This window comes from Hippocampus zosterae, chromosome 3 (genome assembly GCF_025434085.1).
Source record: "Hippocampus zosterae strain Florida chromosome 3, ASM2543408v3, whole genome shotgun sequence".
NCBI classification, from domain to species: Eukaryota; Metazoa; Chordata; class Actinopteri; order Syngnathiformes; family Syngnathidae; genus Hippocampus; species Hippocampus zosterae.
This window is the reverse complement of record NC_067453.1, coordinates 16,484,249-16,503,158: the sequence shown is the minus strand read 5'-3', so window position 1 is coordinate 16,503,158 and position 18,910 is coordinate 16,484,249. Positions and strand designations below refer to the sequence as shown.

Below are 18,910 nucleotides of genomic sequence, written 5' to 3'. Positions count from 1 at the left end.
TGATTCACTGCTTTTATAAGGAGTGAGTTATACCTCTGCATCTGCAAAGGTCCTTTGTTCTTCCTGGTAAACGTAACAGTTACAGTCCAACAGAGTCCAGCCTTTAGGACAGAAAAGGCCTGCAGCACAATTGTTCCGTAATTATTGATGTGTTTCCAGACGAAAAAGAGACAATCAAGTGTGGTGTCAATGAACTTGGAAGTAAAAAAAAAAAAGTATGACTGAGTCACAGCTACCAACCGTTGGATATTTTCGAAGGGAAAGCCCACTGAAGAAGAAAAGCATGTGGTTACAATAACATTGGAACAAATGAAGACGCCCGTATATCAGACACCATTATAAATCTATATTGATTTCAGTCGGCGGGGTGAGATTTTGACTTACGACTCCAGTCAAGAGTCCACTGATCCCGCAAAGGAGGAACAACGAATGAAGAGCAAATGCCATCTGTATGACATTGAAATATACTTTAGATTTCGAACACACACAACAAAACAAACAAACCCAAACACATCAGCATTTCATTTTCATTTAAGCCCGTGAAACAAGAACGCAGGAAACGTTGAAAGAAAGACATGAAATTGAAATTTGGAAAGTAGGATGTAAAGCTTACCTTTGGAGTCGCGATGTTTGATACTGAGGACAGTAATGACAAGCCCTTTTATGTGTTGGGTTTTCAGTCATACAAGGTCACGTGACATGTCAGATCAAGTCAGACAATTACAAATTAATTTGCGATTGAAAAAAGAAAAGAAAAAAGATTATTTGGCTTGTTCTGCCTTTGTTCTGGTTTTGGCCCAGAGTGAGCAACTGTACTCATCTGAACCATTTCCTGTACAGATGAGGGATATTTTTGTCATTAGTCTGTCATGGTGCCATGCCAACAAGTTGGCACGTCAGCCTCACATGCCTTCCTGTGTGGGGTTTGCATCTTCTCCTCGCGCTTGCGTGTGTTTCCTCTGGGTACTCCAGAAACTCCAAAAACATGCACCCTGGGTGATGAAGACTCAAAATGTGGGGTGGGCAAAATATTTTACAAAGGAGCTGCGTGAGAAACTGGCATGCTTGCCGATAGCCGAGCCAACATGCTAACCTCAACTGTGTCTCTATGATTTTTAATGTCCTCAGACAAAGCATATCGTCTCGTTTCAATATAATGCTATGTGTCCAACTCATATTAGCATATTAGGACTCCAAATACTATCATTAATTTATTGACAGTGATGAATAAATTGATACAGTGACGACTTTTAATGCACCCAAGACGTACAGAATATGAAACTGTAGCTTGGCATATGAACAGGTCAAATCTTCTTGGCCCTCTTCCCTACACTGTGCAGAAAATAAGAAAGTTCCTGATATTTCGGATCACTGTTGTCATTGGTTAGTCTAGTTTTGGGACAAACAGTTGCTGAAGGGATTGAAAAAGTCACGTAATCTTGTGAAAGCTTTGCTCGGTTGGCAAGAATTCGGACGCAAGTCTCTCGCTCGCTAGCTCGCTTGTACAAATGTAACAGGGCCTGTAAAAAAGTTGGGACTACTTGCCATATGGCATTATAATTAGTACAATACAATCAACACTGTTAAATACCTGATTTTATATCTACGTGTGATGTCTGTCCCTGATAAAAAATAGTGAAAGTTTTTGAAACCCCTTATGTGTGTACCAGGCATAAGCCTGAACGCGTCATTAACACACACAAACACAGACGCAAGGGGATGTAAGGGCATAATTACAGTCAATGTTTCCATGGCAAACACTTTGAGGCCGTAGATATAAAATAATTTAAAAACTGCCAGTAAGCATGTCTTCCTGCATCACGTGACAACATTTTCTAACGCCACTAGGGTAAATATCTCGCTGTCCCGACATGTGTCTGTGTTATTTTGTTTTGATTCTTCTCTGTGGATCCCTTTTTTCATGACTTTTTTGCTCGCTAGGTTTTTGTTTCCACTTGTTCTTGGCAGGAAGGTGCCTTGTGTCTTCCAGTCAGCTCCCTCCAGGCATGCACGTCTTGTCAGGGTACACCTCACTGTCTCATGCATTTCAGATTTTCAGATTTTTAATTTTTTTTAACAGCAAATAATTAAGGTCACAGCTAACCTAACATGAAAAGCTTTTTAGCTTTGTCCCCCGCAATGAAACTCACGGATGACTTCGTTCCAATTTAGAAGACCATTTTGCGGTTTTCCTCAAGATCATGAAAGGTCCGTTACATACATAATTGCTGAATGAATAAACTCACATTGACTTTTCTTAATTATTGTTTTTGTATATGCTTCTCATTTTATACTTGATTGCTTTTTTTTTTGGTCTGGTTTTGTAAACTGATTTAAGGTAGCGCCACTAGTCAAGCCTCTTGAGGATTTGGGGAGCTTCCTTGGCATCACTGTCATTTTTCTCCCCCCATTTCTTGCATCTACATTTGTTTTTGTTGTGTTGTAATGTATTTTTTATGTGCCTCAATAAATGAAACGGAAGTTTAATAGGGTAAAGCATTAAAGGCAACATTTCTTCAAAATTAGAAACGCATTTTTATGTTGTGATCATTTGCACAATAAGGGACAATTTTGTTGTTTGTAGTGCGGCTGTGAATGCTGAGAGCACGCTTATTTTTGCTTTGAAGGTTTTTCAGGTCGAATAATAAAAAATTGTTAGAATAAAAACAATTGCTTTTGTTCCAGAGATGACAGGTACTCTAAAAACGATGTGTCAAATAAAAGTGGGCTGTGTTTTCTACATACTTACATTTTATATTTTAAAACACTAAATTGACTGTGGAAGACAAACTAAATGAAAAACTTTGAAAAAAAAGAAAAAAGCCCACTCGAAACAGGACACACAACACAAGTACACTTAATAACCTGAAGACAATTCAGCTGGTTTAGTTTCATACCAAAGAAACAAGCACAATTGTTTGAGGATAGGTGGCATTCCATCCTTTGTCTCTGAGCCAGGGAAAGACTTATGATGACGGTGTATCAGTAATTATGAGGTAAAAGTGTTGAGGGACATACGACAGCAACAGAACAAGTTTCTTACTTTCTTTCGCAAGAAAGATGATTCATAAATAAATACATGAATGAGTAAAAAAAATAGTTAAAAAAAGGCTCAAATGACTTTTTTGTTTTGAGGACTTTTGCTTAGAGCGATGCGGTTAGCACGTCTGCTTCACAGTGCAGAGGTGCAGTGTTGGATCGGTTATCTCCCACATTCCCAAAACCTGCATGGTAAGTTAATGGCACAATCCAAATTGTCCCCAGGTGTGAATGTGAGTGCGGATGGTTGTCAGAGTGTTCCCTTGCCTCTTGCCTGAAGACAGCTGGGATAGACACCAGCATGCCCATGACCCTTGTGAGGATAAGCGGATTAGAAATGGATGGAAGGATGGATGGATAGTCTTGCTCAGCAATGACTACATTTGAGATGCAACTTTCTTGTTTTGAGGAGCATGTACTGTATTTGCAGGTTAACTTTGGGATCCACTTTGAGATTCCGATTGTTGCAAAGTCATGAACCATTTTATAGAACTTAAGAACGATCATGCATTTTTTTTCGTTTGTGTGTTTGTTGAAAAATAGCCTCTAAAAATACATGTATAATATGCTACCTTTTTATACTCGGTTTCAACTGTGTTAGACAAACCATCCAAAACATATTGCTCGCCAGGGCATCCGTGAACCAAAGCATGAGCTCCTCCGTATTTGTTTACAGAGGAGCTAGTGACTACAGGACAGGTGAGTAACATTTCTTGACGCTTACCAAATATTGTATGTGGGCACATGGTATGCCTCAGTACTGTTGTGAAAAAATCTTTATCCAAATGCATTTAATTTTTTTCCCCAATAGGCTGCAACCCACATAAAAGGGGTCCACAACCCACCAGTGAAGAAATCACAATATCACAACAATGACAATATGACAATATAATATTAATAATAATAATAATACATTTTATTTATAAGCGCCTTTCAAGACACCCAAGGACACTTTACAATAACAAAAAACACAAAACAATACGGGTGGAGCAATGGCAGCCAAAACGCGCCAGCGTTCACTCAACCCGAAGGTCAGAAAGAAAGCACAGGGAAGGGAGAGAGGGACAAAAAAACCCACATTCGAACTACCCTCATTCCTCATTTTGAGGATAATTTGAGTGAGGCAAAAAAACTGCAGCATAAGCATATGACAGCGAATGACATAAGCAATATAGCGAATGAACACTTGGTTTCGTTTTTCTCTTATCAAAGGTGTTACTTTTCAAATTCACATTGTGCATAGCAGCAAAAGAACATTTTCCATGAATCAATTTCAAAAACAAATACAGTACACATTTCAGTTTCATTGTCGTGTTTGTGAATGACTTGTATAGTGCTTTCGCAAAGCTAATTTATTATCGTCCAAGCCGTTTATGTTCACGTAAGGTAGCAGGTGTGCTGGAGCCGATCTCAGCTGTCTTGGGGCTGCAGGCAGAGTGCACCCTGAATTGGTTGCCAGCCAATCGCAGGGAACACATAGACGAACAACCATTCACACTTCCAATCACACTATAGACTGTTAAGTTGACCACCGGGGATCTGGTGGGGGCAGCACAATTTAGAGCTGAACTCATGCTCACACACTCTCAACTCAACTGTACAACACCTTGTCATACAACATTTGTAGCAATAAAACCTGACAAACAAACTAAGACCTCCGCCCTCCCTTTGGCAAGATTAACCTTGCCTTTTTCATCTGTCTTCTTTTCCCCACCTTAGAGGGACTGTGCTTGGGGGGAAAACCAAAATACTATTTTTAATACGTTCTCACAAACCAGCCTGATCTGTTATCTTGTTTATGACATGTTACAAGGTAACAAGGACAGCTCACTTGTCAACGGTGTGTAATCATTCAAAAACGAGGAAGTGATTACATTACTGGTTACATTACATTATAGTCTGGTAAGGAAGTTAATTAAAGAAGCCAAACACAGTGGGAACAAAATGAATGCTTTAATTGTGGACACCTCCTTCCAACCTCTTTGCCAAGAATGTCAAATATCTTCCCGAAACTCAATCTTGAGTTGTGATCACAATGCAATGCTAAAAAGAGGACCAATTCTTCATCACCAGTATTGGTGACTTTTGTGACTCAAAAAAAGAGTCCCAAACGAAAAGAACGAATGGCAAAATACATTGGTATCAGGACTGAAAGCTCATTTCAAGTTTATGTTTCACCAATGTAGGGAAACTGGGGACAGACATGGGCAACACGTGAAGAAGTTGTGCCGTGAACCAGACACCTCAAATATTGTAAGGGAAAACATCATTTTGAGCTAAGAACGTTTTTTTTTAAATTACTGTTTATGCTGATTATGTGTCTGTTGAGGTATATTTAATTGAGAATTTGTATTACTGTTTTAGCTGCAAGAGAGGGACAGTTGCAAAAAACCTCTGAGGTAAGTTGTTTATTTATAAAATGTTACAGCTTAGGACAAGCTAAATTGACTGAAAGCATGAGTATAATTTGTTTTTTGTTTAAAAACGATTGTCTTAGCAATCCAACCATATTTGAGGTTTGCGATAAAGGGCAGAGGAAAGCCGTTGTAGTGGATGTAGCGGTCCCAAGTGATGGAAACATCAGAAAGAAGGAACACGAGAAACTAGAGGAATACCAAGGGCTCAGAGAGGAGCTGGAGAGAGCCTGGAAAGTAAAGGTGACAGTCGTGCCTGCGGTCGTCGGAGCACTCGGGGCAGTGACCCCCAAACTAGATGAGTGGTTGCAACAGATCCCTGGAACAACATCGGACATCTCAGTCCAGAAATGTGCAGTGCTGGGAACAGCAAGGATACTGCGCAGAACCCTCAAGCTTCCTGGCCTCTGGTAGAGGACCCGAGCTGAATGGGGCACGGACACCACCTGAGGGGTGAGACGAGGATTTTTAAATTTTATTTTATGAAACTGTATTTTAAAAGTGAATTCAACAAAATGTCGGTATAATAAGCCTCTAAATGTATTCTTTAAAATAATTTTGTGATAATACTCATCATTAATGTGAATGGTTTTCTGTTCCTCACAATTGCTAAAAATCCAGCAAAACTATCGGAATGAAAGTCAGCTTGCCGGATCCATATGCAAAGTTGCTGCTGACTAGCTTGCACCCTGCTCAGTAGCTTGCAAGCTTCCTTTCTGAGTATTTTGATGCGAACACAGCATGGGGCGTGTCAAAGTGCCGCTTTACATTCGACCGTTTCATCTATGGTATTTTGTCATTGCAAATTAGACACACCGCATAATCTGTTCTCTCTACAAAGGCGAATCCTTTGGTCCGTTCGTTCTTTTTGCCATCTTATTCGTCAAAGGATTAGTTTTGAGTTAAAGACCGACCCGGCTGATTCAAAAGGGGGCATGAACCTGTTGACCCAGCAACGGCTAACAAAGGCCAGTATCATCCAATTAAAATTGCTCCTGCCGCCAAATGCAGCCCTGAACAGAACGTGAGCAGTGAAATATCGATGGATTAAACAAGCGAGAATATTTTGCTTTATCTGCGAGCCAGATGCAATCATCAAGAGCCACACTTGGCTCGCGAGACATAGGTTACCGACCCCTGTACTCGAACTAAGGCAGCAGATGTGGCCTGAGAATCTCAAATGTTAATTCAGCTTGGCAAAAAATGTTTTTAAAAAGTATATCGTTTTAGCTAGTGCACAGCGGCACATTTTATTATTATCATAAATATCTTAATATTTGTACAGTTTAAGTCCCGTATACTCTGCAGAATCAACCAGATTAAAAAGTACCGGTGCTGTGAAAATGGGCACTGGAACATGGCATGCAGGCTGACAATACATTGACGCTAAAAGGAAGAAGCTCGTTGAACCAGATATATTACATACCAACAAAACAAGCATAATTGTCTTCATTGTAGAAGGTATTGTTCTATACTTTTTTCTCACTGACTGAATGTTAGATCCATGATGATGGGTGTATCATCAATTATGACGTAAAAGTCCCTGATCCTTCATCACAATAATTAGTCTGTTTTTCAGATTCCCTTCCTGGTATCTGATTTGTGCCGTGTCTGAAAGGGGACACAAACGAACAAAAATCCAAGCAACTTCCTTCATTCTTTTTATATTTCTTTCTTTCTTTCTTTCTTTCTTTCTTTCTTTCTTTCTTTCTTTCTTTCTTTCTTTCTTTCTTTCTTTCTTTCTTTCTTTCTTTCTTTCTTTCTTTCTTTCTTTCTTTCTTTCTTTCTTTCTTGAAATAAATAATCAAATATATAATTATAAACAACAGTAGAACCTTGATTTAACAGACAAATAGTGGAATGGTCGTCCATTTGAGCTAATTGTCTTTACCCAATACGGTACAAAATTATTATCTTGCTCTGTTTTTGTGGCCAAAAAATGGCCCGTACTGTCCAAAATGATTGTAAATATTAAAAAGGCTGGCAGCCCGGTGGTCCAGTGTTTAGTGTGGCGATCTCACAGCGTAGAAGTGCAGGTTTGATTCCGGCATCGGGCCTCTCTGTGTGGAGTTTGCATGTTAACTCCGTACCTGCGTGGGTTTTCCCCGGGTACACCAGTTTCCTCACACATTCCAAAAACATGCATGGCAGGCTGATTTCCCTTTTTCACCCCACAAGAGAGGCAAAAGACAACTGCCCAGTATACTGTATTAAAGATGGCATGTTCGAGAGAAGTGCACGTTACTACATGACTAGATCGGGATTCCTTAAACATACCAACATGAATATGAAAAAGTAGATATCACACACTCCTTGTGAGCTGTGCGTCGACGGCTATTTGAAACTAATTTCCATGTTTTCCATGACCATCTCTGGGCCTGCAGGTTTTGATACCAGGCCTTCCTGTGTGGAGTTTGCATGTTCTCCCTGTGCCTGCATAAGCTTTCGCCGGGTGCTCCATTTTCTTCCTACATTCCAAAAACATGCATGGTAGGTTCATGGAACACTCGAAGTTGCCTTTAGGTGTGATTGTGAGCGTGGATGGTTGTTCGGCGATGTGTGCCCCACGATTAGCTTGTCCCCTGCCAGTTGGGATAGGCTCATCAGCAAAGGTGAGCATTTACCCCTGTTGTCACCTGCCCGTCAGTACGGACAGATGCTCAGTGGGTCCGTCACCGACTGACTCCCATTTTTGCTGGCGGATTGACGACTGACACTCCACAACTTTGAAACTCCAAAAGTAAAGATGAGGTGCAGTTTGAGGATGAGAAGCATTCGGAGAAGCAGTAGTAGTATAATTGCTGTTACCCTTGTCAATGGTTTTATTGTTTGTTTTTTTACTGAGGGCCCTGAAATAGCGTCGACATTGAATTCTGTTCGGAAGACCAATTAGTAGGACCAACAGGAAGAGGCTCATACTCAAGCCCAGGATTTGGTGGGAATTTGAATTGAGACATTTAAAATAATAAGAAAACCGTGTTATCATGGCTATGCATTTTATTTACAGTATTATAGCTTACAAAAGTTTTTTTTTTAAATGCAAAAAGCACACATGCACCACCCACACACTCGTGCACGCAAGCACACACACACACACACACAGACTTGAGGAGTTCTGCAACGAACATGCAGAAGATGTAAACAGCTCCTCATCAGACTCCAGGACCATGTTTGTGTCACGTAGCTAGGTGGTGGTGGAACGAAACAATGAACTAAACATGACTGAAACAAACATGAAAGTAGCAAGAAGCAACAGCAAGCAACAAAGCATGACAGTATCAATAGCAACAATTACCCGATACTAAATGTTCGGGCAGGGAGTCCTTTTAAAGCCCTAATTAGTTATGACCAACAGGTGTGCAGCTGCCAGCGGAGCCCTACAGTGCCACCTGTTGGTCCCTAAACCAAATCATGACAGTTTGTGACTGCTGTACAAGTGTCTGACTCCTCATTTTGGCCAGTGTGTGCTCCAGAACCACCAAAATATTTCAGAATTTCCCTTGAATTTACAATTAAGATATAATATATAATCACACTGACATCTTACATACAGTAATAATAATAATAATAATCCATTGTATTAATAAGCACCTTTCAAGACACCTAAGGACACTTTACAATCAGGAACAACAACAATAAAACACAGAACGGGTTGAGCAGCGGTAGCCAGACGCGGCAGCCAGACGCGGCAGCCAGACACGCCAGCGTTCACTCAACCCCGAAAGTCGGAAGAAACCACAGGGGAGGGAGAGGGGGAGAAAAAAACCCACGCTCGAACTATCCTCATTTGAGGATAGTTTGAGTTAGGCAAAAAACTCCCGCATAAGCATATGACAATTACAACAGCTCACAAGACATGAACAATGAAGGCGGTGATACAAGGGAGTGTATGCGCGTGTGATCGTCTGGTTGTGTGTGCGTGACAGGCCTAGCTGCTACGTCAAGGTCATCTCATGGAGACGGTCCTGGCTTATCAGACTATGACCAAGAAGGCGGGGTTGATGGTCGGGCACTAGCTTCCACGTGTACTTTCATCAGGGGGAGGTCGAGATAGCAGATGTTGTTTTTGGTAGCAGGCAGCCCAAGAATTCCAGACAGCCTTGAAGTCCTTGGCTTGTGTCTCTCAAATGGCGTCGATCAGCCAAATCCGTGACTTCTTTCGATATTTGAGCACGAATTCCAGTTTCACCAAGTTGATGCCCATTTTGCAGTGCCATTCCAAAGCCGCATCAGTTTGTGGTTGAGCGCAGTCTGAGTCTGAGTGTTGGACATCCGCACTTTGCCATCCTTAGACCGGCAGCCTCTTCCAGTATAGCCGCTCCCGTCGGTTGAATTTTTCGAAATATCAGGAAACGCTAACACCAAACAGCAGCATACCTACTATCGGAAGGCCGATAATGTAGATGTCTTCCACATCCTCAACGGACAGTGTTGACAGGCACATCATTGTCCACCTCCTCCAGGGCTCTAGGGTGTACCCACCAGCAAGAGTCCCTGAGGGGCAAATAGGCTCCCCACTGCCTGCTCTTCTCGTCGAGAACATTTTATCGATGGCATCGAGAGACCAGCCAACCAGTTCCATGTTTGTTTTTAGGAACGTTAGACAAAAGACAGCACATGGACTGAATGGCGAGCAGGGAATCGTGGGGGTGGGGATGGGAGCAAAAGTGTCCGCCTTCGTTGAGAGCCAAGCAAGAAGTGTATGGATCAGTTAGCAAATAAAATGACCATTATACATATTTTATTAACATCCGATTGGTTAAAAATAACACACGACAAATTATTTAAGTTATTCCACATGTACTTACAAAACACCATGTACTAGAAATGATTTAACTTAGCATGTAGCGTGTAGGAATTAAAAAAAAAAAAGTCCACAGTCAGGACATCTGTGTCACTTTGCACTGATGTTGCAAACACAAACTAAATTAGGTTGCCTATGGGTGAAATTACTTGCACGACATGATGCCTCAATTTTAGTCATTGCTAGTGCTGCAAATCTAGATGGAAAATACAGCCGTCTTCAGTGGCATCGCACAGATTAGCAAGAGGCTCATAAATAGCCCCCTGTCACTCACATCACTCACCGAAATTTGCATACTTTTTTCTTTTGCCTTTTTCTCCTTGTCTTTTCTTCTTTTTCAAAACCGGGCACCTATTGGCTTCTTAGAACTTTTACTTCGATCTTCATTTCGGTCTCAATATCAAAAGATGATGACCATGACATTCCGCATGACCTTTTGCCAACAGCGCTCGTTCACCCTTCAATCAACAGGAGGATGAAGTCACGTGATGTAAACATATGAACATAGATTGTAAGTATTTCTTTCTTTCTTTCTTTCTTTCTTTCTTTCTTTCTTTCTTTCTTTCTTTCTTTCTTTCTTTCTTTCTTTCTTTCTTTCTTTCTTTCTTTCTTTCTTTTTACATTTTCCACATAACCCATTCAATGAGTCCGATGGGTCTATGTTCAACATGAAATCTAATTTATTTGGAAGCAGTTTGTGTTGTGTGGCCGAGTATCAGTTTATCTCTCGGCCTCCTCCCTCTTGCGATCTATCACCACCAGAGGCCGTTAACATTAATCGCTTCCCGGTTGCAGCAGTGTGTATTATTTGACGAGTAGTAGCCCATTTACGTGCAGTAAAATCCATAAAAAAATATATATTTTTAATTAAAATAATCTATGGATGGAAATAATTGTTTTAAATGTAAACAAATATAGATAAAAAAATGTAGCCTGAAGTTCAGTGACAAAATTGGGTGTCAATTTTGCTCACCAGGGTAATCAGCATCTGCTGAACAGAACAAGAAATTTGTCATCTCACTTGACTATTTTTAAAATCAAGTCCATGGAATTGGTGAAGTAACGGATTACTTTTACTTTTTTAGCGCGTAAAGTGACTCGGTTTCTTTTTCAAAGTAACTCTTTCAAAGTAACTGTGGCAACACTGTTTACACCCGAACAAAGAACCACCTGTGTCAGTTTTGTTTTGAAGGAAATTGGAAGGAAGGTTTACGACAGTACTTTCCAAATATGCGGGTTTCTGAACACAAAAAATGAGATGGAAGCAGTTTGTGTTGTGGTGTAAGAATTTGTGGCCACACAATACAAGACGGCATGCTCGGTTACCGACGTGGTTGCTGTTTTTCCTAAATATAGAAAAATTCTGACCTAATGACAGATGACAGTGCTTCCTGACTCGCCTACAATTTTCGGAAGACAAAATGTTCCTTTATTAGTCGGAGTTAATTTCCCAGTGACTCATTCAGGTCCGAAACCTGTTTGGCAAAGACATAATAGAAGAAATAATGGTTCTTTGTTTTGTTTTGTTTGGCTACATGACTTCCTGAATCGCTCATGATGTCCATTATGATGTGTCATGTGACACAGACATGACATGCACATTTCACCTTTCAGCATATAAATGGAATCACTGTAATCCTCAAAATTCTATCAATCCAATATCACAACTGCAAAGGTAACTTTACATCTTACTTTTCAAACCTCACAAGCCTTATTCAGCATGGACTGTCTTGTTCTCTGTTAGATGGTGAGATGTAAATGTCATACTGATATTTATAGTTTGTATTTTTCTTTGTTTGTCTTTGTTACTGATTTGTTGCTTTGCTTTACTGTTGTATATGTTAGTTGCTCCATGTACAGCACTTTGTGTGCAGCGATGGCTGTTTGAAAGTGCTATATAAATAAAGTTCATTTGAGTTGAGACTTTTCAGGTATGATCTCTCGGCCACTCCACTTTTAGGCAGTACACGGTTCACCAGGCAGTCCTATGAGAAATGATGATCACAGATAAACAGCTGCTGAATGGTCGGTCCGAAGTGCTCATTGTGCCGCTTTCTTGGATACGCTTGCCGGGTGTCACGCTGGCTTCTTAAGAAAGTGGGCGTGTGTTAAGTCTGCAGTGGCGGCACAGGGTGGCTCCTCAATTTTCTACGTCAGTGGTCCCCAACCCCTGGGCTCTGGACTTCAACTTCAATTACTTCAGTTTTATTCATTTCAAAATCTGAAAAATTACCGGATTCTTTGTGACATCCATCTACAGTATGTCACTCTTGACGTAGGTCAAGGCGCGCTTTTCAGTCACGTGATATGAAAATGAAAACCCGGGAGCTAGCAAAATTAGTAAAAAACTAATGTCTTTGGAAAGTTTCTTTGGGAAGGGGGAAAGGCCCAGCCTGGAGACATAAGAGGAGCCTACGACTTTCAAGAAAAAGAAGGCGACATTTAATCGACAGCATCAGGAATATTACTTAAAATATGGATTTATTTCAACGGGAGATTCCCACGCACCAAGCTCACTCTGCATAATATGCGGCGATGGTGAGTCGTATTTTTTAATTCACTGTGTATTTGTACTGCATCTTATTTTGAAGGCACGTTACCATACCAACGTTCCCATAGCAACAAAAGAGTGTTGCAGCCAGATCGGACATTCCTCGTGTTATGATTCATGGTTATTGTGTTTTGAAAATACCACACTTTTCATGCAGGTCATATGATATTATCATATGATATTATGATTATTATGATATTATGATTAACAGCACACTGTTTACAAACATTTCTTACAGGTGTGGCCGTTTGGAAGTTGACATACCATCAGGACAAGTCAGCTTTTAAATGGGGTCAAGCTTCTGGTGCCACTGTTGAAGGGAGCAGATGATCAACCGCAATCAACCTTCATTACTAAAAAAGTAAAACCATCTGCTCAGATTTCACAGCAGATACGACAGAACCAAAGATTTCATACCACAGTCGTCACATCCAAGAATGTCTAAGTGTATTAAAAAAAAAACGTAAATAAATAACAAGCCAGAGTGGTGCACTGGTTTACTGGCTCCACAATGCTTGTTGGGCAGCGGCGACCCCTGGATACATCGTGTTGCATAAAGCCTCAGTCAGGTGGTCACGTTGGTTGTTTTACAGCGTTGTGTGTGGGTCTGGGGGAGTCAGCGTCCATGGCGGAGTCACCAACCGAGATGGGTCGCCGTTCACTGCCGCCAGGCTGCCAAAAGTCCTCCGGGGAAGGCTTTTGTGGCTGCAGCAGGACGGCGATTCAGTCCAAAGCCCTCTTACTGAAGGGGATGACCTCTGTGGAAGAAGGCATCCAATAGCCGAGCCCGAGGAGCCACACAGATGTTAAAAACAGCCAGCACCACAACCGAAGCCAAAAATAAGCCTTTGCTTCAGGGGATGACGGTAGCATTGGACCCTCAATGAAATCAGCCATTTCATTCTGAACGCCGACCAAAACCCTTCAAATTCGAAGTCTGAATCGCTGAAATGATCACAGTGATTTACACTCCTCTTGTTTTTCCAATCTACTGTGTTTTGCTTTGCTTAATTGTTCAACTTCGATGAGAGAATAACACTAAGCAATCAAGGAAACAGTAGCAAAATGATGACATTGTGTGTGTGCCTGCACCCCAAGTATCGAAGGCATTGGACGAAATAATATGTGCATGGCAACACACCGAAGCTGGAATCTGAGTGGACCAAAAACAAAAAAAATAAAATGACATCAGTACATACTCAAGGTGACAATAAAGAACAAAGACGACTACCAACTGTTTTCTATTGTACCAAATGGCCTCAAATCAATTGAATCTGGAGCAGACAGTACACCGGGTAAACTGCTCAAAAGCAGTAAATCCACACACAGGTACAATTGACTTTCTTGGGCAGCACTATAATGTCATTTTTTTTTGACAGGATGAGGTTGTCTACCACTCACATAAAATATTCAACTAAAAGAAGATGCTAAACCAGCGATCAAGGAGAGTTCCAGCTCCACTCCAGGAATGCCTCAAAAAGGAGCTTGATAGAATGTGTCAATTCAAGGTCCTCACGATAATTGAAAAAACCAACTCCGCGTGCCAACTCAACAATATGTGTAGAGAAGAAGAACAAAAATAGAGAATTGAGAAAACGCATTGGGCCCAGAGGATTTCAACCAAAGCATAAAACGTGAGCATAGGATAAGATAAGATATCCTTTATTTGTCCCACACTGGGGAAGTTTACAGCCTCCAGCAGCAAGAATGTAGGTAGAAAGAAGAAAGAAGAAAAAAAACAACAACAACCACCGTTCAATTAAGTGCAATATAAACACAAAATGGATAAATCGCAGTGCTATTTACAATTGTCTTTCACATCTTTTAATTATTATTATTATTGTTATTTTTATTCATCAGCCTGACAGCAGTCGGTAGGAACGAGCGTTGGTATCTCTTCTTCTTGCAGCGCGGGTGTAACAGTCTCTGGCTGAAGGAGCTACCAAGTGCTGTCAGGGCGGGCTAGACGGGGTGGGAGGGACTGGCCATCATAGCTTTTAGCTTAGTTAGCATCCTTCTGTTGCCCACCTCCTCCAGACTGTCAAGGGAGCAACCCAGGACCATGAAACCGAAGTGTGAGGGGATTGCAAGTGAGATGTTTGGAGCCAAATGCTTCTCAAATCTGGATGCAGTAAAGACATTGAAAATATAATAGGAATATGTGAAACATGCCAAAAGTCACCAGAGTAAAACAGGAGGGAAAGCATGATAATTTCCAGTCTTCCCACTGCACCTTGGAGGAAAGTAGGAACAGACTTGTTACATTGTAATGGAAAGGACTTTTTGCTCGTGACAGACTGTTAATTCGAATTTCCCTGAGATTGCTCTACTCACGAACGCAACCGCCAACAATGACATCACTGATGTTAAGTCAATATTTGCCTGACATGGGATACCAGAAAATGTGCATATCACCAAACAGTTTCTGAAGTGTCTGGATTGCGGCTTATCTACGGCAGAACTGTTGATAAATCGCAACGTACGCACAACAGCTCCTATCCGAAGGTAAAGCAGGATGAGGAGACAAAACTGGAAAATCTTAAATGGAAACAGAAACAATTCATTTGGCAGGTGTTGTGTCTGAATAATGTGATATTCAAGGTTCAAATGTTCGCTAAACAGCAACAACATCGTCCAACAGCACGATACAAGTGGAATCATGTTTATTTAGTCGTGACTGATCAAATAAAAAACTGGATAAAAACATTTAAAACCCGAAACCTTCCTTCACTTCAACACTGATTAGTCAATTATATTTATTTAAGCTTGATCACCCCATTTTCGCAAGGCAAGCACATGTGCAATTTTCCAAACTTTGCAAACTGCATTACCATGAAGGAATAAATGACATCGTTTATCAGTTCTACTTGATGAGCTGGCAAGTTTAGCAAATTCTGTACAAAGCTCACAGGAAGATCGTTGTTGTTGTTGTTGTTTATTGAACATAAAACATATACAGTAATAATTTGACAGAAAATAAGGTAGATAAAATAGTAAAAAGAAAGAAATCAGTCTTTATTCAAGACGGTTATTATGTTCAAGGGAGTAGGAAGAAGTAAAAAACGTATCTAGTCCTACCCCGTTTTGTGTTCATATCTAATAAATCATTTTTATATCAACCAGAAAAGGAAAAAAAAGTAAGAAGAAAGAAGTCTCCATTAAGGCTCATACTTTACCCTTAACCGTGATATTTTCACAACTTTTGGTTTGTATCGGGATTATATAAATCCACACCCTGGCACTCTTGTGTCAATTTTCTCGTATTTATAATGGATATTTCAATACCTTTCTCTATTTATCAACTTAGTTCTGATTTATCATTATATTTAATGTTTAGAATTTATCATTTTAACTCTGATTGATGTAGGTTGTTTGTACTATTTTTTTGAATTTGTTTTTGAACTCAGCAAGCGATTCACTCATTTTCAGGTCCGTTTCGAGATTATTCCACAGATTAACACCTTTGATAGATACACTTCTTTGCTTGATGTTTGTTCTTGTTTTGAGTTTTTTGAACAAGTTGGTACCTCTTAAATCATAGCTGCTTTCTCGAATTACCTCTCAATTATATCTAATTGAGAGGTGCAGTGTGCAGGCCCACCGGCGCGTGGATTACGTACTGGCACTCACTAATCCAACCACCTGCTGCCTTGTAGGTTGGGTCTCTTTAGACAAAGGCTAGGAGAAGGCAACTCTGAATTCAAATCCCCCTGCTGCCTCGCAGGGTCTGCCTCTTAGGCATTGGCTACGGTTGGTACACCCTACCAGTGTACCCAGAGTGGAGCCCCGACAGGCAGGGTCAGACACGCAGTCAGCGACCCTGGCAACTCCTGCAGCAGACCCGGTCCCAAGTGTATTGGTTCATCCTCTCCCTTGGGCTACGATCGGTGACGCCGAGAGGGGGACACTACAGCCTGGGCAACTCAGTGTCTCCATATCCCCCGCCCAAGCCTTCGACGCGCACTGGAGAGTGGTCTCCACCGAAGTCGCAAGACTTCGTAAAGCAACCACGGGAAGAGGCAGTTACCGGTTCATTAGAGCTCCGGCCAATTGGCGTGGAGCCGGAGCGCCAGGGGCCTCGTCCGACGGTGGGAGGAGTCATTGCACTCCATTGGCTAGCTACCGCCCGCCCCAAACTGGGCAGCCCCCGGTCAATAGGGTGCTAGCCCGTCACACTCGCCTGCTCTACTGGGTGCGTAGAGAGCAGGGGAAACCCGGAAAGCGAGTGCCTCCATGCACCAGGCAAAACACGCAAGAGAAAGAAGTCTCCAGCACTTCGCATAGCAAGCTGGAACGTCAGAACTATGTGGAATGTCCCCCGACCCGACTCAGATCACTGACCTAAGAAAGACCGCCATCATTGGGAAGGAACTGGCCCGCTTGAACATCGATGTGGCCTGCCTCCAGGAGATACGCCTGCCAGACAGTGGATCTCTCAGGGAAGAAAACTACACCTTCTTCTGGCAGGGTCGGCCGCAGAAGGAACCGCGCCAGCATGGCGTGGGCTTCGCAGTGAGGAACTCCCTGCTCCACGCAGTGGAAACACCGACCGGCGGCACGTCCCGTCTCCTCTCCCTGCGCATGAAGACCACAGCAGGGTATGCCAACATCAACTCGGGGCGTAGGCTGAGTTGACGTCCTCCCCAGAAGCCAAGGATGAGTTCTACGAAACTCTCGAAAATGAAGTGAGACGTATCCCCAAGACCGAACTCCTCCTGATTCTCAGCGACTTCAACGCACGTGTGGGGGCCGATTGGCAGGCTTGGCCCTCTTGCCTCTGTCACGTCACGTACCCGCCAGCAGGGGCGGGCTTTATCCTCCGCCAACTGCACACCTGTCCGTAATTTTGGGCTGATTATCCTCCTTTTTTAAGAGGCTGCGGCAGTCCACTCACTGCCGGAGAATTCCATGCCGTGCCATTGTTCTCTCGCGCTATTTCCTCGATTGTTAACTATTCGTTGCCTCGTTGCCTTTTTGCTTTACGGCCATCACTCTTGTTATTCGCGTTGCCTCTAAAATTGTATTTCTCTAGATTACCCAATCAATACTTCCTCGCACTTTGTTTTTTAGCGAGCGTTTTCGGTTGCTTTCCTTATTTCCTGGTCCTTATTTGACCAGCGTTTTTTGTTACAGTTTTCCCTGTCGGGCTCTTTCTGTTAAGTCATTAAAGACTCTTTGTTTTCTCTGACAAGATCTTTCCGTGTCTGCTTAACTGGGAATCCACCCCCTTTAGTTTGTTCTGTACGAGGCGATCTATTCCTCGCCTCGGGCAGAACGTGACAGCCTCGGCCCACATGGAGTTGGCCGACTGAACGAGAATGGCCAACACCTCCTCGAGCTGTGCTGCCACCACAGCCTCTGTATCACCAACACCTTCTTCGCAGGCAATGACCGTCACAAGGTGTCCTGGAGGCACCCTAGATCCCACCATTGGCACCAGCTGGACCTAGCAATTACAAGAAGATCCAGCCTGAACGCCATCCTCCACACGAGGAGCTACCACAGCGCAGACTGCGACACCGACCACGCCCTAATCGCCAGTAAGGTGAGGCTGCAGCCTCGCAGAATCCACCACGCCAAGACCAAGGGTAAGCCGCGCATAAACACCTGTGGCACTGCCGACCCGGAAAAGGTCAACTGCTTCTCCACTACATTCAGAGATAAGCTGAAAGAGAAATATGACAACACCACAGAAGACCCCGTCCGTCTCTGGGACCAGCTCAGAAACGCCATCTACGACTCCGCAATGCTCGCCTTTGGGAAGAGAGTGCGGAAAAACGCAGACTGGTTCGAGGCGCACTGGCTAGAAATGGAGCCTGCAACAGGAGCCAAGAGAAAGGCAATGCTTGAGCACAAGAACAACCCCTGCCCCAACACCCGAGACACCCGCAAATGGACAGGTGGGTCGAGCACTACCTTGAGCTATATGCAACTCAAAACACCGTCGCAGGAGCAGCCCTTGACTCCCTGCCTGACCTTCCCCTCATGGAGGAACTGGACAGCGCACCCTCGCCTGACGAGCTTGCGAAAGCAATCAACGCTCTAAACAATGGCAAAGCACCAGGCCAGGATGGCATCCCCCCTGAGGTACTGCAGCATGGG

At 42.5% G+C, this 18,910-nt stretch overlaps 1 protein-coding gene and 2 long non-coding RNA genes across 4 annotated transcripts in view; 1 reads left to right on the top strand and 2 right to left on the bottom strand.

The window, feature by feature from the left end:
- Positions 1 to 535, bottom strand: part of LOC127597330 (lithostathine-1-alpha-like) — a 172,012-nt gene extending 171,477 nt beyond the window's left edge. The window contains exons 1-3 of one of the 2 annotated variants that reach the window (XM_052060326.1): positions 385 to 535; positions 241 to 268; positions 34 to 119 (exon numbers count right to left, since the gene is read on the bottom strand). In XM_052060326.1, the coding sequence (XP_051916286.1) occupies positions 34 to 119; positions 241 to 268; positions 385 to 447 (177 nt within the window). In that variant the 5' untranslated portion in view covers positions 448 to 535. The remainder of the gene's footprint in view (positions 1 to 33; positions 120 to 240; positions 269 to 384) is intronic. The other variant, XM_052060324.1, reaches the window with a different exon arrangement.
- Positions 536 to 4,941: 4,406 nt separating this feature from the next.
- LOC127597337 (uncharacterized) lies at positions 4,942 to 10,793 on the top strand. The gene is made up of 3 exons (XR_007961624.1): positions 4,942 to 5,292; positions 5,404 to 5,438; positions 10,704 to 10,793. It is a non-coding gene; the product is annotated as an uncharacterized LOC127597337 (long non-coding RNA).
- On the bottom strand, positions 10,315 to 11,178 carry LOC127597341 (uncharacterized). The gene is made up of 2 exons (XR_007961628.1): positions 10,879 to 11,178; positions 10,315 to 10,802 (listed from the first exon to the last, which is right to left on the bottom strand). It is a non-coding gene; the product is annotated as an uncharacterized LOC127597341 (long non-coding RNA).
- Between the last annotated feature and the right edge of the window lie 7,732 nt (positions 11,179 to 18,910).